At 39.0% G+C, this 22,234-nt stretch overlaps 1 protein-coding gene across 5 annotated transcripts in view; it reads left to right on the top strand.

Moving 5' to 3' along the window:
• LOC108245319 (septin-9-like) overlaps window positions 1-22,234 on the top strand; it is a 124,032-nt gene that overhangs the window by 33,209 nt on the left and 68,589 nt on the right. The window contains exons 1-2 of one of the 5 annotated variants that reach the window (XM_037974730.1): window positions 7,219-7,327; window positions 9,892-9,998. The exons of 2 other annotated variants lie outside the window; for them this stretch is intronic. In XM_037974730.1, the coding sequence (XP_037830658.1) occupies window positions 9,992-9,998 (7 nt within the window). In that variant the 5' untranslated portion in view covers window positions 7,219-7,327; window positions 9,892-9,991. Of the gene's footprint in view, window positions 1-7,177; window positions 7,328-9,891; window positions 9,999-16,101; window positions 16,301-22,234 lie in introns of those variants that run through there. 2 more of the 5 variants (XM_017432136.3, XM_017432134.3) reach the window with 2 other exon arrangements.

The raw sequence follows: 22,234 nt of genomic DNA, 5'->3' as shown, positions 1-22,234 counted from the left end.
CATCACACTGTGGCTCTCAGCACCACATCACACTGTTTGGCTCGCCACCATCTCCTACCTTCAGACGGGATTCTTGAATATCTGCTGTTATGTTTGGATGGAAGACTTGGGGGAGCTGTGTGTGTGTGTGTGTGTGTTTAGCTAAGCATGTCATTGTGTGTGATATTTTAAATATATGTGTTTGCCCTGCAGTGTGAGTTCCAGTGTTTGCGTGTCTGTGTTTTGTTAGGTGCTTGTCTGCACATTTCAAGCCAAAGTCACACTTGCCTGTGAAATAGTTACAGTGTAGCTACAGGTCATAAAAAAATCCAGCAATAATGTATAATTAGGCTAATAACTAATGCATGTTTTCAAAAATGTAACTACACTGCCAAGTTACAGCCATTGACTGTAAATAAATGAGTGAATCAGCGATGGAACGCAGTGGTTTGTTTTCAGCTGCATCGAGTTTAGTGTTTGACCATCACTTTGTTAGAATCTATTAAGAAAAAATATATAGTTGGACAAGATTATTAAGTGTGATCCTTCTAATCTGACTGGATTTCAGACTTAATAAATAGCTCTCAATCTCCACTATAGGGCCAGCTGTTGAGAAGCACTTGACCATGGAGTCTTCCACATCTCGTCTGCCAAACTGTAGTAGAGATTTAATCTGAGTTTTTTTCAACAGTGAGTTTCTCTTTGCCACTCTCCCATACAGCTCTGACTGGTGAAGAACCAGAGCAGAGACTTGAGACACTGAAGCCAGCACTGTGGGCTGAAGGGTCCACTGCAGGCAACACTGGAGCCAGAACTGGAAAGGATGGAAGCTGGGGGACCACAGAGGATGCAGGCTAGGGGACCAGGGACACAATGGACACTGCAGGCAGCACTGGGGACACATGGGATTGCTGCAGGCTGCACCTGGGACACAGGGGATGCTCCAGGTGGCACGGGGGACACAGGAGTGTGGTGAGAAGAGGACATGATGTGAGCCCATCTGGAGACACACGTCAGAGGACTTATGGCCAGTCATGTTCCCCAGAACAGTGATCTCCTCTCCTCTTTGTCCACTAGTAGCGGTGAGACGAGAACCTCAGTTGCTGTAGAATCCGCCCTCTTCTGGCGATGAGGCACTGGAGACAATAGGGGAGCTGCAGCAGCTGGCCTCCTGCAGGACTTTGGCCACCCCAGACTCCAACCTGGGGTGACGAGAAGACTCCTTATAGGAGATCACTGGTTTTCCAGTAGCGGTCCCACTCATTCTCTAATGTGTCTACCAGGTCGCAGAATCTTTTAACCATGAAATGGAGCCTGGAGTAGTCCTCAGGATTGAAATCAGCAAAATAGAAATGCTACACTTGGTTCTGGTCTGGCTAGTTTCCTCAGGTCTTAGTTTTAAATTTTGGCTGAAAGGATGTTACAATTCTGCCAGATGGTCAGGTTATTTTGGTAGAACTGCAGATGAGATATTTTCAAAATAATCATCAGCTGAAATTTAAAAGTGGTCCCAAATGTATTTTCTGTCACCAAAACCCAGCTTCTTACTAGGTCAATGCTTTGGGCCAGGGGTCACTGCCATCTGGGTGGTTTGCTGGCTGATCAGAACAGGAATACCACGGAGGACAATGTTTGGCCAGGACTTAGTCAAGCCTTTGTCAGCTTTTGCTTAAGGTAGCTGGGAGTCAAGGTGAAGTTGTCAGGGGTCTACTCGGTCAGCTGACGAGGCAACCACTCTTTTTGCTCTGCTTGGCTTTACAATGAAACAATTCTAAGCAAAAAAAAGAAAAAAGAAAAAAGGTTTTCTAGACATGATGGTCACACAAAACAAACTCTAACTGAAGACTAAAACAAACTAAACACCACCCAGGATCAAGGCCTTTTTGAGTATTTATCAATGGTTGATGATAGATTCTCCCAAGCAGCTGGCTGCCTTCAGTTGATATAAACTTTTCTCTCCTGTCCAAAATCAGTGTTAAAATGGATCATCGATCTCTGAAAGACAGAAAGTAAAAGAGATATGTTAAAACACTTGAATAATTTCTCATTGAATACCTGCACACAAATAATGATCAGGAATGATTTCTCATACTATATATTGATTTCATTTCTGCATAAATCATGATTTTCATATATGAATTTAGATGAAGCATTATCCTTTTCTAACTGATTACGTGTTCATGAATGGGACATGTGTCTAAACGATCAAGAATCAGTGAGGTCAGCGTGAAGTTTCCACAGAACTTGTAGAGCAGCAATTTGAGTTCAGAGAAGATGGAAAAAAAGCCTCTTTTAATGCTACTCTGTAGAAATTTGTTTTCACGTTAAAGAGGGTTTTTTTTTTAAATTCCTCTCTTGTCAGTAAGGCTAATTTATATTGACCATGATTGATTTATGACAGCAATAAAAGCAAAAAACATCCAAGGAGGTGAATGCTCACATCTCACCTCTGTAGACTCAAGAATCTTTCAGGATTCCCTTATGTTCTTTCTTCTTCCCATCCTTTTATCTTTTGCACTCCTGTACACCACTTGTTCCTCCTTCTCCTCGTCTCATTTTACTTTTTATCTTCTTTACACTGTTCCTTCCCCATCATTGTGCACCGCTGACCTGCTGGCATCCCTTCAGTGCTGGCTGGCATGCTGGTGAGCCTTTTGCCCAACCATTATAAAACTAAATTTAGCTTGTCTGAGTCACGTGTGTGGCCACAGGTCACGCTCTGAAACGACAGCTTACATTAATGTGCACCCCAAGGCTTGGCGTCCACTCTTAGTCAGTGTGTGATACAATTATTTTTTTTCCTTTTTCTTGTGGCTCGGCACGGGGGTTGAGTTTGTCTCACATGAGTGAACAAGTGCACGTGTTCGTTTGTGTCTCATAACCATCTGCCTCATTGGATGCAAACACAGGATACATGTTTGGTACATGTGTAAGTCACTGAAGAGAGGAGGCTGAATGTGCAGGATATTATGTATGTTATGGGAGAAAAATGCTTGAGGTTTGTGTCTGTAACTGTGTTTGTATGTGGATGTTGGTGTGTTCATGTTCAAGTTTTAATGTGTATTTTTATGTATTCATGTGGGGGAAGGGGTGTAGTTGGAGGGTCTGGTTGTACCTTGCCTGCAGGTTTGCGGAGGATGAAGAAGAGAATTAGTAAAAGGTATGAATGAGGGAGGACCAAATAGTGTGCTCTTTTTGTACAGGTTTAAATGGCCTATATCTCTAATATAGTCACAACTGTACAAATGTAAATGTTTACGTGAATAAGGCAGTTTTTTTCTCATTGAAATTAAACCACGAAAGGTGTTAGATATTATCAAAAACCAAAAGCACGTGTTCAACCTTAAAGGCAAGCCTGACTTTGTGAGATTTCAGCTTTCAATATATCAAGTAGTCAACAAATTGTCCACCTTTTATCAGTTGCATTGAGTTAATAAAGTTTTTTTTTGTCATTCGTAAAATATCATTTTAAATCTTCTGAAGTGTGGTTCTGTGGAAAGCTTTATAAACATTAATATCTCACCTGTTGTACACAGCTTTTTTGAACTACCTCAATTTGGAGAAATAGAAACAAAATCAATTTCTACCATTTTAAAACAAACTCCAATCTGAAAAGTTTCAAAGCTTCTCGGGCAAAGATTATTTTATTAACTTTTACAACACTGTTGATTTCGCATTACCCACTTATTCCTCACGGAAATATCATGATATTTTTGCAGAAAGTGCCCCCAGGCTTCACTGGAAGTGCTACAGCTAAATGCTAATGCCTACTATTTTTGGCTTATAAAGAACTAGAATAGAATTTCATGTAAATAACCATGTATTTCAAAAGTGATAACAGTGTAAAAGTTTTTTAAAATAACATTGTTATTTTGTGCTATCAAATTTTGTGGACTGAATTTGTTTTAGAATGGCAGCCCTCCACTTTGGTCTTGGATGTTGTCTGACTAGCTGTTAGCTCATCAATCCAGTCAAAATTAAACTCTTTCTATAAACTGAGGTTAAGAAGCTGTCTAGAACAGGTAAGATAATTATTCATGACTTTTCCAGAAAACCCCAATTATAAAAGATATGAACTATTCCTTTAAATAAACGCCTTTGTTATATATTTGTTTTTGTTTCTTTAGATCAATGTTATTTTGTATTAAGAATTAAAAGAGTGCAGTAACAAATCTTCTGGTAACAACTGATATATAGCAGCTTCATACACAGATGCATGCACTAATGTTGTATGTGACGTTTTCTGGCTGTGTGATTAACTGCAGCTTTATACGTCTGGAAAATGATCATGGGGCAGAAAGAGCCAGTGGCCAAAAAGAGACGTGCCTATTTTTAAAAGCACGCTACTTACACAACATAAACATCCTGCTTTCCCAATGGATTCAGCATCAAAACACTTACTTTGTAGTCCGGTTCCAAAAGTCACGTCTGCCAACAATTTCAGCATCATCGCATTTGTTCAACGCAGAATAACTCTCATTGATTTATTTGTAGCTGTTATCCCTGTTTAATTGTTGGGCCTTAAATCTAAGCAGAGAAAGGGTGTCATCTCCTCAGTTTTCTTTAATAAATAAGTCCTTTACTACTTGGCATTTTGTAATCTACTGAATCTGTTTGTACTATGTTCTAATCGGACTGAATCAAACTTATTACTTTTCTGTGTAGCACCCTGAAATGACTTGTTGTGAAATGGTGCAATATGAATAAACTAAAATTGAATTAAAACTTTAGAGAACAGAATGTCTTTAACAAATATTTTTTTATCCTTTGATACATTTTGTCCTTGTTGCTTTCTGTCAGCTCTAATCTTCATTGCTGCAAGGAAAAACTAAAATGCTGCAGCCATTTTATGGAGTAATAAACAAGTTATAATCCCAGTTCCAAAAAAGTTGATACTTCCATTAAAATATAAATAAAAACAGAATGCAATGAATTGCAAATCCCATAAACCCATATTTTATTCATATTGGAATAAAGCAAACATATCAAATGTGAAACTGAGAAATTGTACATTTTTTCTTTAATTCTATGGCAGCAGTACATCCCAAAAAGTTTGAATGGGGGCAACAAGAAGCTGCAAAATATGTAGTATAAATAAAAAACAGCTGGAGAAGCGTATTGCAATGGATCAAGATAATAGTCAACAGGTCAATAAGAGCACTGAATATAAAAAGAGCATTTTAGAGAGACTGGATCTCAGAAGTAAAGATGGGCAGAGGTTCAGCAGTCTACAAAAATGTCTAAAAATGTTCTTCAATGGAAAATTGAGATGTTTTTCTATATCCCATCATCTACAGTTCATAATAATATGAAAATATTTTAAGAATCTGGAGTGGTCTGTGTGCAAAGGACAAAAGGCTGACTGTCAGTATTGGATGTCTGTGATCGTCAGGACCTCAGTCTGATTCTGTTCTGGACATCAATGCATGGATAAGAACTCTTCTACAAATCATTGTCTGTAAACAAAGTTCACTGTGCCATCCAGAAATGCTGCTTAAAGCTCTATCAGGCAAAGAAGAAGCCAGATGTGAACACCATCCAGAAATGCCTCCGTCTTCTTTAAACCAAAGCTCATTGAAAATGGACAGAGGAAAAGTGGAAAACTGTTCTGTGGTAAAAATGATTTTTTGGAAATCATGGATGCTATGTCCTCAATACTAAAGAAGAGAGGAACCTTCCTGCCAGTTATTAGTGCAAAGTTCGAAAGCCTACCTCTCTGATGGTATGGGGGTGCATTAAGGCCTATAGCATGGGCAGCTTACATGTCTGTAAAGGCACCATCAATGCAGAAAAGTTTATACAGGTTTTAGAACAACATATGCTCCCATCAAGCAAAGAAATCCAGCAAATAAGACCCAGTACTGTTAAACAGCTACAATCCCACATCAGAGAAGAATGGGACAACATTCTTTTCCAAAAACTCCAACTCCTTAGCTCCAAGATGTTTATAGACTGTTGTTAAATGGAGAGGGAATGCTTCACAGTGGGAAACATGGACCTGTCCCAACTTTTTTGAGATGTTTTGTAGCTATACATTTCAAAATAGCTGTTTTCCACCCTAAAAGTAATACAGTTTCATAGTTTCAGCATTTAATGTGTTTACTAAGTTCCACTATGAATAAAATATGAGTTTTAATCACTGCTTTCTGTATTTATTTACGTTTTACACATCTGAACTTTTTGAATGTGCGTCTTCAAAGCAACCTAAACTAAATAAAACTAAATAAAACCTGCTAATGTATCCATGCTACCTTTTGTGTTTTTTATTTTGTGTTCTGACAGCAACAACTTTACAATTCACGGATGGCAATAATTGTGATAAGTGCAGTACATTAAAGAAATGAGTCTGAGAAAGTTTGTTTAGTTTGCTCATAGTTTTGTAAATCTGGACGCCGTGGTTGTGAGGAAGAACGCTCTTTGTAGGAAAGAGGAAGAGGAAGTGTGTGAGTTGTTTTTGTTGGGCAACGGCCTGACACAAAAACAAGACCTATGTGTGTGTGTGTCTGTGCATTGTCTTTTTGACTTTCTCGTCAAGACAGCAACTCACTAAGTGGCCCTTGACCTTGTTGAGCAAAAGGTCAGGCATAATGCCTAAAGTGAGTGATAGTAAAATAAACGATGTTCACAACAAAGTCTGTTTTTCATTCAATGATTTTACGATGTCAAGTTATATCACACATAAATGTATGCAGTAGCAATCTGATTATTATGTGGTTGTGCAGAAGCCTTTTTGATGCATAAGAGCCCTTTATAGATGGTTTGTGCAAAAAAAAAATCTCTTCCATCCTTTTTAACAGCCCTGTAGTGTTTTCTTGACTTCATGTGGGTTTGTGCTTCCTGTTTGTACAGTTAATTCAGAGATGATGACATGGCATAAAGTGTGTGTTAGATTTAAGTTGGATTCTCTGGTGGACTATTTACTCTTTTGGATGAAACGGCTTTCAGAGACATTTCAACATCAATGCAACAGTGATAAAGAGGAAGGAAGAGTAGCTCAAGTATAGAGAGAATAAGAAAAAAAAGCACAGAGAGAGAGAAAAAAAAAGGAGAATACATTAACTTGAAAAAGCAAAGCTCCATATGACCTGCACATGGCTTTGGATGTCTGTTCTGCTCACTTGTTATCCTGACAGACTGAAGACATTAGAAGTTGGAGGGCGTAAGAGCGAGGGAGGCAGACGGAGGAAAAGGAGGGAGGAGAGACGGGGACAGGGTGACCAAGTCAGGAGAAAGGGGAAGTCTCCATGCAGAAAAAAAAGGAGGGAGGGAAAGAGAAGAAAGAAGAGCGAGAGGTTACATGTGGCTATTTGAGGTAGCTGCTGAGTTATGGAGCGAGACAAAATAGCTGGTAAGTTCTTCCCAACTTCTTTTGCTCTTTTCTTTGTTGGACTAGAATCCGTTAGCTGGAAGCCACCCTGCTTGTGTTTGCTTTGTTTGTGGTGGAAGCAAGAGACCTCCATGTGTCTACAGCTGAACTTCACCCTTCTGGTGTGTTTTCATAGATGGGAACAGAACTTTACTGGAATCCTTCTCTGTCGTTCATTGAATGGGCAGCTGTAGCTACAGTGAGCTTGTTGTGAAGAGCTCCGAAGGTGCCTGAATAGTTACAGTGAGTAAACCTCTGTAATGTGCTGTCAAAGACGACTTCACTGAGTGACAAAGCCTAATCTCTCAGGGGGCACAGCGGCTCTGTGATTGGCAGGCTTGAACTCACTGTTGACCAACATCATCACAGTTACATCCCAGCAATAAAACGGACAGAGTGAAGTTTTCATCCTGTCGTCACATATTTAGCCGAGGGGGCCGAGGAGTCCAGCTGTCAGATTAATTCAGACTGGCACACATGGTTTATTTTAAGTTACGGGGGATGGAGAGTGGAGCTCAGCCGTCTTCCCATATGATGAGGATCTTAGCATACATCAAACTCTTTCAATGCGGCAGAGTTTTACATACTTTCATGCATCTGCTGTGGTTTTCTAACTCTGTTCCTATCGGACACTTTTTCTTTTCAAGTCATTGCTTACCCTAATTAATAAACTTCTATGTTCGGTCTGCACTGAAAGGTTAATACTTTAGATTCAATAAATCTTATATCAAATTCAGCAGATTAATCTTTAACTGGACTATTAATAAGAAACCTGATCTCAGTGTCTTTTTGTACACACAGGCATTTTTGCACACATTTTTATTCCCACTTGATGGCACTGTTGCAGTCTTATCTACATTATTTTCCCTTTGTGCAGCCACATATCCATAGATTACATGCAATTTTCCACATGGATGATTTATTTTCAGCAGACAGAGAGATATTTTTGTTTATGGGATGTGGAGGAATGTAGTCGTCTTACACCAGATGGGGGGTGAGCAAAGAGGAAACACAGGCGTGATTTCAGCTGCTGCTTTACTCTTTTGAGGAACCCTTGTTTTAGGTTCTTCCTGGTTTTCAACCTGTTCTGTTTGGACCTGTTGTCATGGCAACGGCAGCCACAGTCTTAACCTCACCCATCTCTAAATGCTTCAGACTTTGCATTTTCAGAAAACTGAGGTGGTGGAACGAAAATAGATTTTTTTTATACCCCTGTTACCATGCATGTATCTGCAGCTCAACCATCTTGACCAAAAAGTCTTCTAATGTCTGTGTCCTCGGCTGTTCAGGATTACTTTAATGTGTTCAATACAGCGTGTCATCAGACATGGCTATCCCATGTGGTCAGCACATTGACTTGTAACTTCTTATTGATGATGCCTGGCTTTCAAATATAACAAAGAATAAAATGAAGAGGAGTACTTGTTGCTTGAAGTCTTGCCAATTAAACAGGAAGTAACCCGCAATGCTGTCTGTTGGAATGACAGTAATTGCAATATTTATGTGGCCTGTGTAGCATCAGTTTGACTAAAAGAAAGGATTTAGTTAGTAGGGGTCAGATTTGAATAAAAGAACAATAAGCTTTTGGGATAAAAAAAACAAGTTTATGCCCTTTAGTGGAGGAAATGCATCAATTTAAACTTGCTCACATGTGTTAACAAGACAAGAGTCAAGGTGAGGACACACACACACACTCAGAAAGAACCCAAATACCCATATTAGTGGGTCTCACTTTGTCAAAGACCAAAAAAACCTGACATGTTTGTGTTCCTATTAATCTTTCTGTACGGTACACTGGTGTAAATATTAAGAGTCTCTCGTGTATCCGTGAACTTCCTTTAACTTTACTGAGCTGCTCAAGAGCTGAAGCCCACAGAGCAAATTAGGAATCCATGTAGAAAAAAATAAAAGTTACTCATGAACTAAAAAGCAAGGAAGAGACTTTCCTAAAGGCTAGAACCGAAACTTTAGATCCAGTTTCCATATTGAAATTACCCATAAACCATGAATATAATATTAAGATTTCACTTGTGCCACATGAACATATGCCTTGAAAAGAAGGTCACTAATAGGAATCACACCACAAGAAGTAGTTTACTCGTTTATGTAGAGCTAAGGATGAAAGGATGAATGAATTTGAAGGTTGACTCTCATCTGAGGAGTGTCACGGTTGGCAGCTAGGAAGAAAACACTCAGAGCGGAGGAACTGTGAACCCCCCCAGATGATTTAAATGGATGTTGGTCGTGATTAGGTATGGGATGAAGGGTGAGAATGGTGAAGTATTGGCTAGAACTGTCAGGTGATGACTCTGATTGACTTGAACGTATGACTGGACAAGGCTCAAGAGATGAATGGGAAGAAAAGAGGGGATGAAATAAGATAACGAAGTTTCAGAACGGGGAACAGAAGAAAACGTTAGGTTTAGAGTCTCAAATTAACTGTGCTGAAAGGATGAGCTGATCTACCTGGTTATTATTGGTGTGGTTGAGGCGTAGTCATGCTCTTGAACTGAATTTAACATATTTTAACTTTATATGTCACCTAGGTTTGACCAAAAGAAGCAGAGTTGACTCAAACTAGTAAAGATGATTTGAAGACGATCTGAGGTAAAACGATGAAAACTAACGAGGTGATCAACTAATGGAATGACAGGTAACAAAACACAAATGTGGAAAAAACTAGCTAAGATTCACAAGGAAAAAAACACTAATTTCAAAAGAAAATAGGAAAAAAAATCTACCAAATCACAGAAGACAGATTAAAACATAAAAGTACAAGCCACCTGAACAAGTTGTGATTTACTCTGGCCACCATGACCCACCTTGAAGCCCACGTGCACACAACACTGGCCCCACAAACGTGAACTCAAAGTTCAAGGAAATCAGGGAAATCACTCAGCTCTCCGTGTTCTATAAAAGAAGTGTACGGGATATCCTCGATGAATACACGCCCCATGGTTCTCCTCCCATCGCCCTCCCTTTATCGGCCCTCATGTTGTTCCTCTGATTATGTTGAAGTAATGATAAATGAGGGAGCCATTAAAACAGCAGGGACTGTGAGGAAAGGAAACTGACTGGGAAATCGTACTTTTCAACCTCTGAGGGAGGAGTTGTGACAAGTGAGAGACACAGGTCAGTTTGAAGGTGACATTACAGAGAGGAAATAAGCTTGAGTTTAAAATGTTAACATCAACACATGCAACATGGGGTAAACTTGGAATGTAAACAGTTGGGGTGCACAATATAATGAAACATTTTCATCATCACAATATCAATACAGCAAAGGATGCTTGGACTGCAGTAAATCATAGACCATTATTTTTCATTTTTCAATTTGCATTTATGTTCTGCATGTTGAAAATATACTTGGTCAATCCAGTAGACTCTCAAGGGCCTTTATGCCCACTCCTGCTTCACACCATCCTAAACTCCCCACACAGGTTTCAGTCAGATTTAGATATCTTGAAATTAAAGGGTAAAAGGTAATAGTTGTTACAGAACACTGTCATTGTAATTCAAACATGCATAATGTCAGTTGTGGGAAAGACTTAACCATGGCTTTACGTAAATATCTACTCTCTGAACTTTCGCTGTTCTATAAAAAAAACTGTTCTGTTTCTTGTTGAGCTCTGACTTGTTTCTGTTTTACATTTATTATCACTGCCGCCATAAAAGGTTGGTATTGATGTAGTTGCCTGTGTGTGTGGGTGTGTGTGCAAAACATCTCATGAGCCACAGAGAGGATTTTAATACAACTCTCAGAAAGTAATCACTGGATGCACATCTACACCTGATTAACTTTTAGAGTCAACCAGATTCGGTATGGCCACTACAGCTTATTGACCACAGCAAACAAAAAATAGTTATAAAATTTGGTTTGGTATTGTCATGAGTTCAAGCAATCAACTTTAAACTGTCACTGAGATGAACTCTGAGTCCACTTACCTTAGCTTTTTAAAAAAAATGAAAATAACACCTTGGGTTAATGCTACTTCCTGATGCTAAAAGTAAAGGCTTGTGGTTGTGTTAAGTTCCTGTTTGTTATAGTGATCAGGCAACAAATTCCACTGTTTGAATGTTACATTCTTTCACAACACAGACAGATTCAGGGTATTGATGATATTGGACTAATATCTAATAAATATAATTGTGGTGGTTCAGATGGAAGTATGTGAGTTCATATACCAGAACAAAAATTTTCAAAATACCTTTCTTAGTAACTGCACTTTATAAATACTGCTTTAGTCATTATTTATTAGGTAATTATGAATATTAATTTTTTTTAAGTCTGTTGAATTTAGGAGTGCAAAGGTGCTTTTCAGTGCTGCTACTTTTAATAATCACATTGTAATGCACATGAAATAAAACAATCACATAAAAATATTTACATGCAACTGAGGCTCACCAATGTGCAGTCAATTAACAAGGAAGGAGGCATCACTCCAGTCACATGTGCAACAAATGTGCATCAGTGTTTGAGCTGCACTAGACAAATAAGTGCAACTCAAACCAGTGAAGATACTGACATCAGAGGGGTTAAAAAATATAAAACAGAGCATAACAGCTAAGTTAACTATAAAGTTACAAAGTCTGTTCAAATGACATCTCTCAGGTAAAAACAAAATAATGCCTCGTAGCAACACAATGAAGAGAAATCAAATGGGAAAGGGTTATTGATACATTCTGATGAAGCAACATCAAACCAGAATCACAGTCTGGGTAATGCATACAGCATGTTAATAATAGAAACAGTAAAAGATAATAAAAAGCTGTATTTTGCAGACACCACATGCTAAGCAGGTGTTGACAAAAGAAGCAGGAAGGAGTGCAAGGGCAACCTGGCCATGGTCGAAAACTACTTAATACAGGATGATGAGGAAAAAACAAGGAAGGTGTCAGGTTTTGTTTTGGTAGTGTTTATTTTTGTATTCAGTGTTTTGTTTCTGGTTTCTTTTGAGTTTGGTTTACTGTCTTTGTTGTTTCGTTTTCCTGTTTGTTGCCCATTTGTCATCATTCTCCACTTATCCTCTGTCAGCTCTTGTTAATTTCCACGCCCATCTCCACCTGTCCGCTATTGTAATCACTCACCTGTGCCCACTTCCCATAATCATCCTCAGCTTTAAAACCTGGTCACTTTCTCCACTGCCCCGCTGGTTCATTGTCCCTGGTATGTCTATTGTCTCTTGTATCTCGTCTTTGGTTGTCTGGTTCCCTTGTCTTGCCTCGCCTTGCCTTTTTGTTTTGTTTACTTATTGGATTTTTGCTGCCACGTCAGCCTTTTGTTTTTGTGTCATTATTTAAGAATAAATTTTTGTTTTTTTCTCTTTAATGAGTCTGTACTCAGGGTTCCTCTTGCTCTCCACCGACCTTGACAGAAGGAGCTTAGTTACCAACAACAATATTCTACATTTGTGTTTAGTAAAGAGCATAACTGAAGGAAATTTTGGCAAAAAGTTGAGATGGAGAGAAAACTTTCAAGAATGTGACATGCACTACACATCAGGAAACTCAGACATTATAAAACTGGCTGTTATTGGCCTTTTATGCTATACAGACTGTGGAGGGTTTTGTTGGTGATTTTCCTACAGTAAACACAAGACCATCAACCCATTTTTTATGAATTGCTTATTCGTGTGCAGGGAGCTGGTGCTTATCTCCAGTGGCCACTGGTTGAGAGGAGGGGTACACCCTGGTCAAGTCGTCAGTCCATCACAGAGGTCACAATGAGGCAAACAAGACAGACAGGGAGAATGTGCAATTTGCATGCAGAAAGACCCCAGCAGAATGTCGAACCTGCAACCGTCTTGCTACGAGGCAGTAGGGTTAAATCAACTGCGTCACCGTGCAGTCAACACAAAACCAGAGGAGGGCAAACCCAAAAAATAAACACTTTAATGCCAGTCTTCATTTCTGGTTATTACAGTCTATATATTCTGATTCAAAATGTGTTCACTACCAAATGTTCCAAGAATCCTGATTATAAAACAGGGCTAAATTAGTGACCAAGCTGTTAAATCCAAATTCTAACCTGCTACAAAGATTAGTTTAACAAGTATCACTGTCTCTGAAAAACAAGCTGATGAAAGTTTAGAAATGGCATTGGAAACCTTCATTTTAAAATAAATTTCAAAGTCACACTTAGACTTAGTCGAGGCGTTTGAGGATGAGTAGTTTTGGTTAAATAAATGTATCCTTCAATGTACATATTCTTCTCTGTGTTTACTGCATTATTTCAAGGGTCCAGACACACAAAACACATCAGTTTCTGCAGTCACAGTAAAGAAACCATATGAACACATGTGTAGTCACATAATAAAGCAATGTTATTCACAGAGTAAATACACAAATGCAGGCTTCTCAAAGTTTTGGAGCTTTCCGTTATTCTGTCGCTCAGCTTTATCTTACATGTCTTTAAGCTTAATTACTACAGAGGCAAGTGGTCATATATTTAACACAACAGCCCACTGCAGTCCTGTGAAAGTGAAAGAGCAGCAACAGTTTTAAACCTTTATAAACATATATTTAAACTCAGACACACAACATATGGCAGGCATTTCAGGGAGGGAAGGTTTGTCTATTTAAGTAAATGCAGCACTGCAATAAAAGCATGGATTCAAATTGCATCCAGACTTATGTACTGATCATGCTTTTCTGCCAGAGTTGCCAAGTATTGTGAGAAAAACAAGCAAAAGTGGAGTAAACCAAAACAAACCCATCACATGTGACTTGATTCTGGGAAAAAGTCAAGTTGCCTTTGTTTAATCTTGTATTTAGATAGTCAAATTTTATATATTTGAAATGACATATTAGCACCCCAAAAGATGGGTAATCGTTGCATTCAACATTTCTTGAGTATTTTTTTGGGGGGCGGCTGGCGAGGTTAGCAGAGGGAGACAACAAAATAATGTGCACAGCCAAAAATACAGTTTTGCAAGCCGTACACATGAGATAAGGCCAGGATTTACAAAAACTCACCAGTCGAAACATGGACACAAGGCTTGTTGGTCACTTGGTTGCAGACACAGAGTTCAGCAGAGCTGCAGCTAAAAATTCACTTATGAGCAATTTCTTTCACCAACTAATCTCCCAACAGTCACAGCTCAGTTAGACACCACCTCTCGACCAATGACTGCTGGAAACAGACGCCATCTTCCTGTGACCCTGAACGTGATCAAAAAGGCTGTTGTGACAGCAACTGACTTATTAATTTTCTGGAACACTATTCAGTTTACGTTCCCCCGTGATTTTACACTTCTCTTTAGTACTTTTCCAAATTTGCCTCAACTTTCCAATTAATTCTGTAAGAACCAAACGCCTGGACTCCTTGCTCGACCCACCAGCTGCCACTGGTCTCAGGGGTCAGGCTAAGTAAGGTTTGTTTTTGTTAGGTTTAGCGTGCCCATGCTCTGCTTTTTGTCAAGAGACACCTTCGCAGTGGCTGTATTAGGTAACCAGGCAGCCTTGGAAACACACAGCATCGCTCAGTGTTAGCAGTGACCTTTCAGGTGTTAGGGTTAGGGGCCAATGGTTGTGCTATTTGTGCCCCTTAGAAGGGAGCTTTTTATTCAGATGAGATTCCTCAGCCTCTTTAGGACTGTAAATTTTCCAGACACTGCTTTGTGCCTTTTAAACACTGCATGTGATATGATTCATGACTTCTCATGTGTTAGGCTGAGTGGAAATGAAAATATCAGCTCCCCGAGGCTCATGCTTAAGGTTTAAGTTTCCTTTGACTTCTGATTGGACATCAGCTTTTACATTCACTTGCATGACCTTTAAAATGACTACAGAAATGGTCAAACTAACCCAGGATTAGAGTGCATTTGTCATAAATGTCATATGAATTCATGTGTGGCTTCAAACAGGAATTTGTGAAAAGATACTCATGATCGACTAGCTATAACATCCCTGTTTAGATTCATGGTCAAGGAATTCTGCAGCACGTCCCACTGGGAGGAGATAGAAAAACTTTGATAGAAAAAACTTTGATATTTCACCACCCGGATTATTTTATCACCACCTTCTCAACAATGTTTCTTTTTTCACTGCAAACACGAGTCATTAAACTGGTCACAGCAGCTTCAAGGACGAGGGATGAAACTGTAGCCACCACATCAAACACAAGCTTTTCATCAGTGTCTCTGCTAAAGGAGACGTGCAGAAGTACTGGATTACTTGGTCTGATGTGTCCACCAAGCTCAGATCCTCTTGTTTTCGCTGCTAACAGAGCCACAGAGGACAGGTTAGTGCATGAATCACTTGTTAATTGCCCAGAGGTGCCATTATGTACCTCTGATCTTTCACCAGAAGGTCTCAGAAGTTTTCATGTCATAGGTCACTATTACAAAGAGTCTTCTCTATCTTTCAGGAAGTGAAATTATTCTTTACGATGATCGTTTGAAAAGCAGCAGTTGAGCCGTAGCATCCTGTTTGACTTTTTAGTTAGTCTGGTTGAAGCTGTTGTGTGACATGTTGTAGATCTCTCCTGTCAGAACTTTTTCAGAGACTGAATGAAGAAATCAGGCTTTAGAGCCACTTCAGCTGAACAGACTCAGGTTGTGACAGCTTCTGTTGTCTGCACAAACGTCTGTGTGTGCACGCACGAGTGTGTGGGGGGCAGGGTCCACACACACACACACACATACACAGGACATTAGAGGAGGGGTGTGTGTGTGTTTCTCACTATATGGAGGAGGAGAAAGGGAGGAGGCTTGCCTTTTCCCTCACTCTAAAATCTGAATGCAGCAATATAACAGAGTTAGTGGGAAAGTCAGAGAATAAAAAAGAGAGACTTGTGGGCTACAGTTTGTTTCTTATTGGGTATATTTTGGAGTTTGTTCAGAATTAACAGGAACCACTTCAAAGAAAAGGAGTTTAGTGACACTTCGAGCCAGAAAAACATGTCTGATGCAGGAGTCAACCCACACTTGGAGGGAATTATTTCAGATTTTGAAGGTTTGTCATCTATTCTTTCTTTATGAGTTAGTGCTTATCCTGGCAGTTTATGGCATCTGTCAAACACAATCTGTGGCCAAATGGTGTATTATCTGTTTGGTGTGAACATGCTGGATGTAAGTCTGTATGGCGTTTTATTTGTGGGTTTGTTTGTCAAAAATTGGGTGGGGGTATGGGCTTGCCAAATTCCCGTAGCCTGTCATCTGCTATTGATTACACCCGAGTAACGTCAATAATAGAAACAAACACAACACTAACATTACTCCACCTCTGGAGAGTTGAATGCAGCAGGAGGGGGGAGTGGAAAGTTCAACACTAAGACAAAACATGTGTCCGACCCCCTTTTTACACAAAAATCACAACTGCATCTCTTTGTTTGTCAAGTCTATGTGGAACATGCATCAGTTCCCTTTGTCCTCCTCTTCCTCCTGTATTCTGTCCTTCTTCCTTCCCCGCTGCTCGCTTTCCTGTTTCTCCTGCTGTCAGCCCCCCCACCCAGCTGCCGTTTGCCTGATGGGCTGGACGTCACGGGCTGATGATGTGAACCAAAGTCAGAAACAGAATCAGGGTTAGGTTGTCAACAAAAGCCATGTTATTAAAGGCACTCTGATTTAGCCTCATAATGTTTGGATAGTTCACTATTTCTGTCCAGATGGTTCACAGAAGGGAGGCTGCGTGGCTTCTGCCTTCTTCAGACCATAGTGTTTCATGCAAGTTTGTAGATTTGATGCTTCATTCATTTGTTTAAATTTTATTCAGATTTATATTTTTTTTGTCAGCTTTGTGTATTTGCTGTTGCGTTTAGCCGACTGAAAGGACATTATTAATGACAAACATCATTAAGTGTACCGAAAGCCTATGCACTGAAGCACCCTCATAACTAATAAGTTGTTATTTCAGTCCTCCATAGACTTTGGAATAAACCCTACAAAAGAAAGAAAGAAAGAAAAAAAAAACAACTTCAAAATGTGCAGCTTGATCCTTAATAATGTGATATAAACTTTAATAGTAGTGCATTGGACAAAAAAAAATGCAAAAAATAAAACCAGCAAAACAAAACTGATTTTTTGTCTAGATGACTGAAAAGAACAGCCCTTTTTGGAGCTCCAGACATACTTTAAAGTAGAAGCATCATTCAAAGTTTAAACAGGTCAAAGAAAGATGAAAGGTCACATATATCTGACTTTAGCTGGTATGTTGATAGTTCTTATGGCTTTTACACAATTGCAGTTGAAGTTTTATAAATTTTGAAGATTTTAACGAGCCATTCTATTTAGTTTAGTAACGTCACACACTCTAATTTTTGAGATGTCTAAACTGTCCAAAATCTTTGCAAACATACTCTTCTTATTCCCACAAACTTTAAGCTTCTTACACAATTTATACGTGGAAACATAGGCATTTTTGTCTTCGTTCGCCTGGTGTGTCCCTCACTGCTATAGGGGTTCTGGGTTTCTTTCAAATCCCCCCTGAGCGCAGAGTTCTCACAGCCAAACACTCATTGACTTCCATTGTCTCTGAGCTCAACGTTTTCTCTTCAATCTGGAAGCGAAGGGTCCTTTTAACTCCTATATAAAACACTTACATGTGATGAGCAGCTGCTTCTGCTCTTTCCGGTTTGCTAATTTTTTTTATGTGACTCATAGTTTTCGCACAGTGACGGTTTGAGGCTTACTTACTAGCCTGTGTCTGTCTGCCTGTTTAATTAAGAATACTATCAGAGAGTGGGAGATACAGGTGTGCGGTTACCATGGCGACTCTAATGCGCCACAGGCAGCAGCCATGACATTTCTTTTGAACTTGGCTCTCTTTACACTTCTTCTGTATTTTATACATCAAAACATCAACATTTCATTTTGGATTATTATAAACATCTCAAATTACAACTAGGCTTTATAGAAGAAAGTTGATGAACAGTGTGTTGGAGTTTCAGGCAGTGGCTGGATTGGCAATCTTCAAAATTTCTTCAGAAATGTTCTAGTTAGAAAAAAATTCAGATCTACTGACTCAGAGGTGATCAGAAACACTAATCATAAAACTGTCAAATAAATATGAGAAGTAAATAAACATGTGTCCTGTTCATAAAAACATAGCTGCAATCATACCATTAGATTTATAGTGATAAGTCAGTGGTGGCCAGACATTCTCACATATATTTTAGTGATATTTGGTTTAACACAAGTGACTGGAAAACTTCACGATGAGGTTAGAGTAAATTTAATGCCTGGGTTCTCCCTAGATGTACTGATAGCATTCAGCTGTTACAGAGGGAAAAGTTTCTACGTGCAGAAAAGCAGCCTCAGTATCAGATCGTTCCAATAAACCTTTACTGATGTTACTGCTGTGGATTATAGGAACAGATTTTCCATCAAGAAGTAAAACAACGTTAATGAGAAGTTCACATCAACCCCCTGATCATTGGGCTGATTATCACTGTATCTCACAGTGAGGAGGAAACGGACATAAAGAGTCAGTTTTTGTTGATTTTGCAGACTTTTGCCAACATAAAGTATATGAATGGATTAAAGGTGCCATGCTGCTACTCCAGTGTGGCAGTTGTGGAGGAAATTAATATACTAATAAAAAGAAAATGCGTGTGGAGCATTCTCTAATACTGGCAGAGAGGGCCAGTGGATATAAATACACTCCTCTTTATTCTGAAAGCTTGTCTGTCATTATGGCATTCAAATGATTTCTTACTTTCTGAGACAGCTTTGAGATGTGAGAAATCACAATCATGAAAGAAAACATCTAAGAAAGGCCTCGAGCCGTACGTTTATGGCCACAGCACATTTCTGTTGTGATGACAACTGACAGTGGTGGTTTGTTAAAGAAATAGTTTAGATGTTTGGAAGTGGGGTTTTGAGGAAACTTTGTAAACAATTAGTATCTCACCTGTTGGAGATAGCTCTTTAAACGACCTCGATTTGGAGAAAATAGAGTTTAACTCTGAGCTGATGTAAGAGCTAACGGCTAGTCCTAGCAGAGCCAAAACAAAGTAGATTGCTGCCATCTTAAAACTACTCATATAAATTTTTCAAAGTGGTTTATGTGATTGTTATTTTACAAACCTTTGTTTCACTACTCATCTTGAATTATTTGGTTACTGTTACAGAATTATTAATTGTTATGATTGTTATGTTGTATTAAGGCAGCAATCCGCCATTATCTTGGCCCCACTCTGATTAGTTAGAAAACGTTTTAACCTGTTTTTTTGTTGTTGTTTTTGTGTGTGTACATCAGGCGTATAATAATATTTATTATTAATTTAAGGCATCTTTTGTTGTTTAGCCAGCACAAGAGCTTCTTGACTTTTTGGTTACAAGGTTTCTAAATGTTGTTCATAAAGCAAATGTTTTGAATTTACTAGTGTTAAAGTCACCACAGATCTTGAATGAACTGGTCCATAGAGGCCATAACTATAAATTTGTCAGGATCTGTAGAGATGAAGGCGATCCCTGAGCGCAGACTCATTTTAAATAACTAATTTATTTAAGTAAAAATAAACAGAACAACAAAACAAAAGCTGGCGTGGCAGCAGAAACTAAATCATAACAAAGGTGAGAACTTAGGACATGGAGCAGTGAAAACAGGAACGGGCACGGAGACGGAACCCAAGAACACAGAAACAAACAAACAACGGCGTAAAGGGCTATGAAATAATGTCACCTAGAATGTTATGAAACCTTTGATATTGAAGTTGTTTAAAGACAGCAACAGTCTGCTCAGACTAGCTCATCAATCTGCTCAGAATTGAAATTTATTTCTCCAGATTCAGGCCACTCAAAGAGCTATCTTCAAAAGGTAATATATTAATTGGTCATAACCTTTCCACAAAAACCCACTTCAAAGTCTTTAAGTCCTTTAAAGTAGTTTGTTCACAGGAGGAAGATAGAATACAGACATTCTCTGTATTTCCACATCTGTCAGAGATTTCAGTCAGTCTATTGATGTAGGCAACTTTTAACCATATGATCAAGGAAACAGCTTTACCTGTCAGAGACTGAAGCTGAGAGAGCCTCGAGACAAACATTACCACAGAAAAAAGACAGCTGCTTTAATGACTTTCAAAGAACATGTATTTTTGTGCTTGCGTTCTTTAAAATTACCAGTCTGGTTTTACATGGACTCTTAGTTCAGATTAGGCTTTTTAAAATGCCTTTAGACATCAGGTTCTTCATCATTTAGAGAAAAAAACAAATTGAAAGTTTTAAACTTAGCTCTTCACAAACTTCTCCTTTGCAGATTTCTTCAACCAACACCTCTCGTTCTCTCACGGTTTTATTTTTGCGCAGGATATTAGCCAAACCAGCAGGAAATTACGCAGTAAATCTGACATGGTGAGCTGGCCTGCCTCTGCGCAGCTTTAACAAACCCGACACCGTCAGTGGGCAGTTGAAGGAAGTGTGTTTTTGACAGAGCAACATTAAGGTTTTTCTTGCAAAGCAAAATACCATGGTTTGAAATTTCATCATTTATTGTTTGGCCTTGTCCTGTCAGTTGAAAGGGTTGGTCGTGTTTTCCCTCGTCTAACCACATAATCTTCTATTCTATGGCTACTGACAGCAGATAAAGCTCCTCTGTGTATGAAAAAGTTTTATATAACCAGTGTTTGACACAGAGGAACTGCCTTGATGACTGGACTTATTGCATGAGACTACAAGACCACATTATTTCAAGGCCATATGGAGTGAAGTATATTTAACCATTAGAGAATAATGTATGAACTGCATGGGAAGTGTGCATTTTTTTTAATAATGTACTGGGTTATTTATCTGTTAACTTTAATTTGTCAGTATACTTTATACAATTTTCATGCAGGACCACTCAAAGGTTTGAAAACACAGACACACACACACTCAGATATTTTGAAGTAGATTTATGTGACGAGGTTAGGAACATTTAGTATCTTACCTGTTGTAAAAACTTTTTGAATTACCTGAGTTTAGAGAAACAGAATTTAGTTCTGACCAAACAAATAGCATCTGGTCCAAAATGATCAGTTCCAATTGCTGACGACTTCAAACAAGTCCAAATTCAATCATTTCTCATTTCTGAGATTCATGCAAACATCATGTCATAATTCTTTACATCAATGTCAGTTTAAATAACACATCAGAGCTATTCAATTCCAGCTGTGTGCGTCCATTACATTATGTCTATTATATCTGTTATGTTTGTTTTACATTTTGCCATTAAGTATTTGGGGTCCACTGTCTGTCTGTTAGCAAAATATGCCACAAACTGCTAGATGGATTTTAATTAGACTTTCAGGAAATGATCACTGGATTTACAACTACAACAGACCACTTTTAGAGCCAACCAAATTTAAGACAGCCACTAGTGCCAACTGACCTTAGGAAACACAAATATGGCTATAAGTCAGTCATTTTTCAAGATACTGAGTTAAAAATTGATATTCTTGTAGCTGAGAGTCATATACAACACATAGTCTGAGTGCTTCATATTATGCAATATCTTTTTATTTTTTTTTATAAAACATGAAGACAGTGGAGGTGGGAGTGCATCAAGGATCAGCTCTGAGCCTCTTCTTGTTTGTTCTGGTGATGGACAGACTAACAGATGAGGTCAGGCAGGAATACCTGTGGACTATGATGTTTGCAGATGACATCATGATCTGTGGGGAGAACAGGGAACAGGTGGAAGAGAACTTGGAGAGGTGGAAGTATGCACTTGAAAGACGAGGGATGAAAGTCAGCTGCAGTAGGACAGAGTACACGTGTGTGAATGAGAGGGAGGCAGGTGGAACAGTGAGGCTACAAGGAGCAGAGGTCACAAAGGTGCAGGACTTAGGGTTGACTGTCCAGGAAAATGGAGAGTGTGGTAAAGAGGTGAAGAAGAGAGTCCAGGCAGGTTGGAGCGGATGGAGAAAAGTTTCAGGAGTGATTTGTGACAAAAAGGTGGCAGCAAAGG

This window comes from Kryptolebias marmoratus, linkage group LG3, assembly GCF_001649575.2.
Source record: "Kryptolebias marmoratus isolate JLee-2015 linkage group LG3, ASM164957v2, whole genome shotgun sequence".
Lineage (NCBI taxonomy): Eukaryota > Metazoa > Chordata > Actinopteri > Cyprinodontiformes > Rivulidae > Kryptolebias > Kryptolebias marmoratus.
The sequence above is the reverse complement of the archived record's forward strand: the minus strand, read 5'-3'. Positions and strand labels throughout refer to the sequence as shown.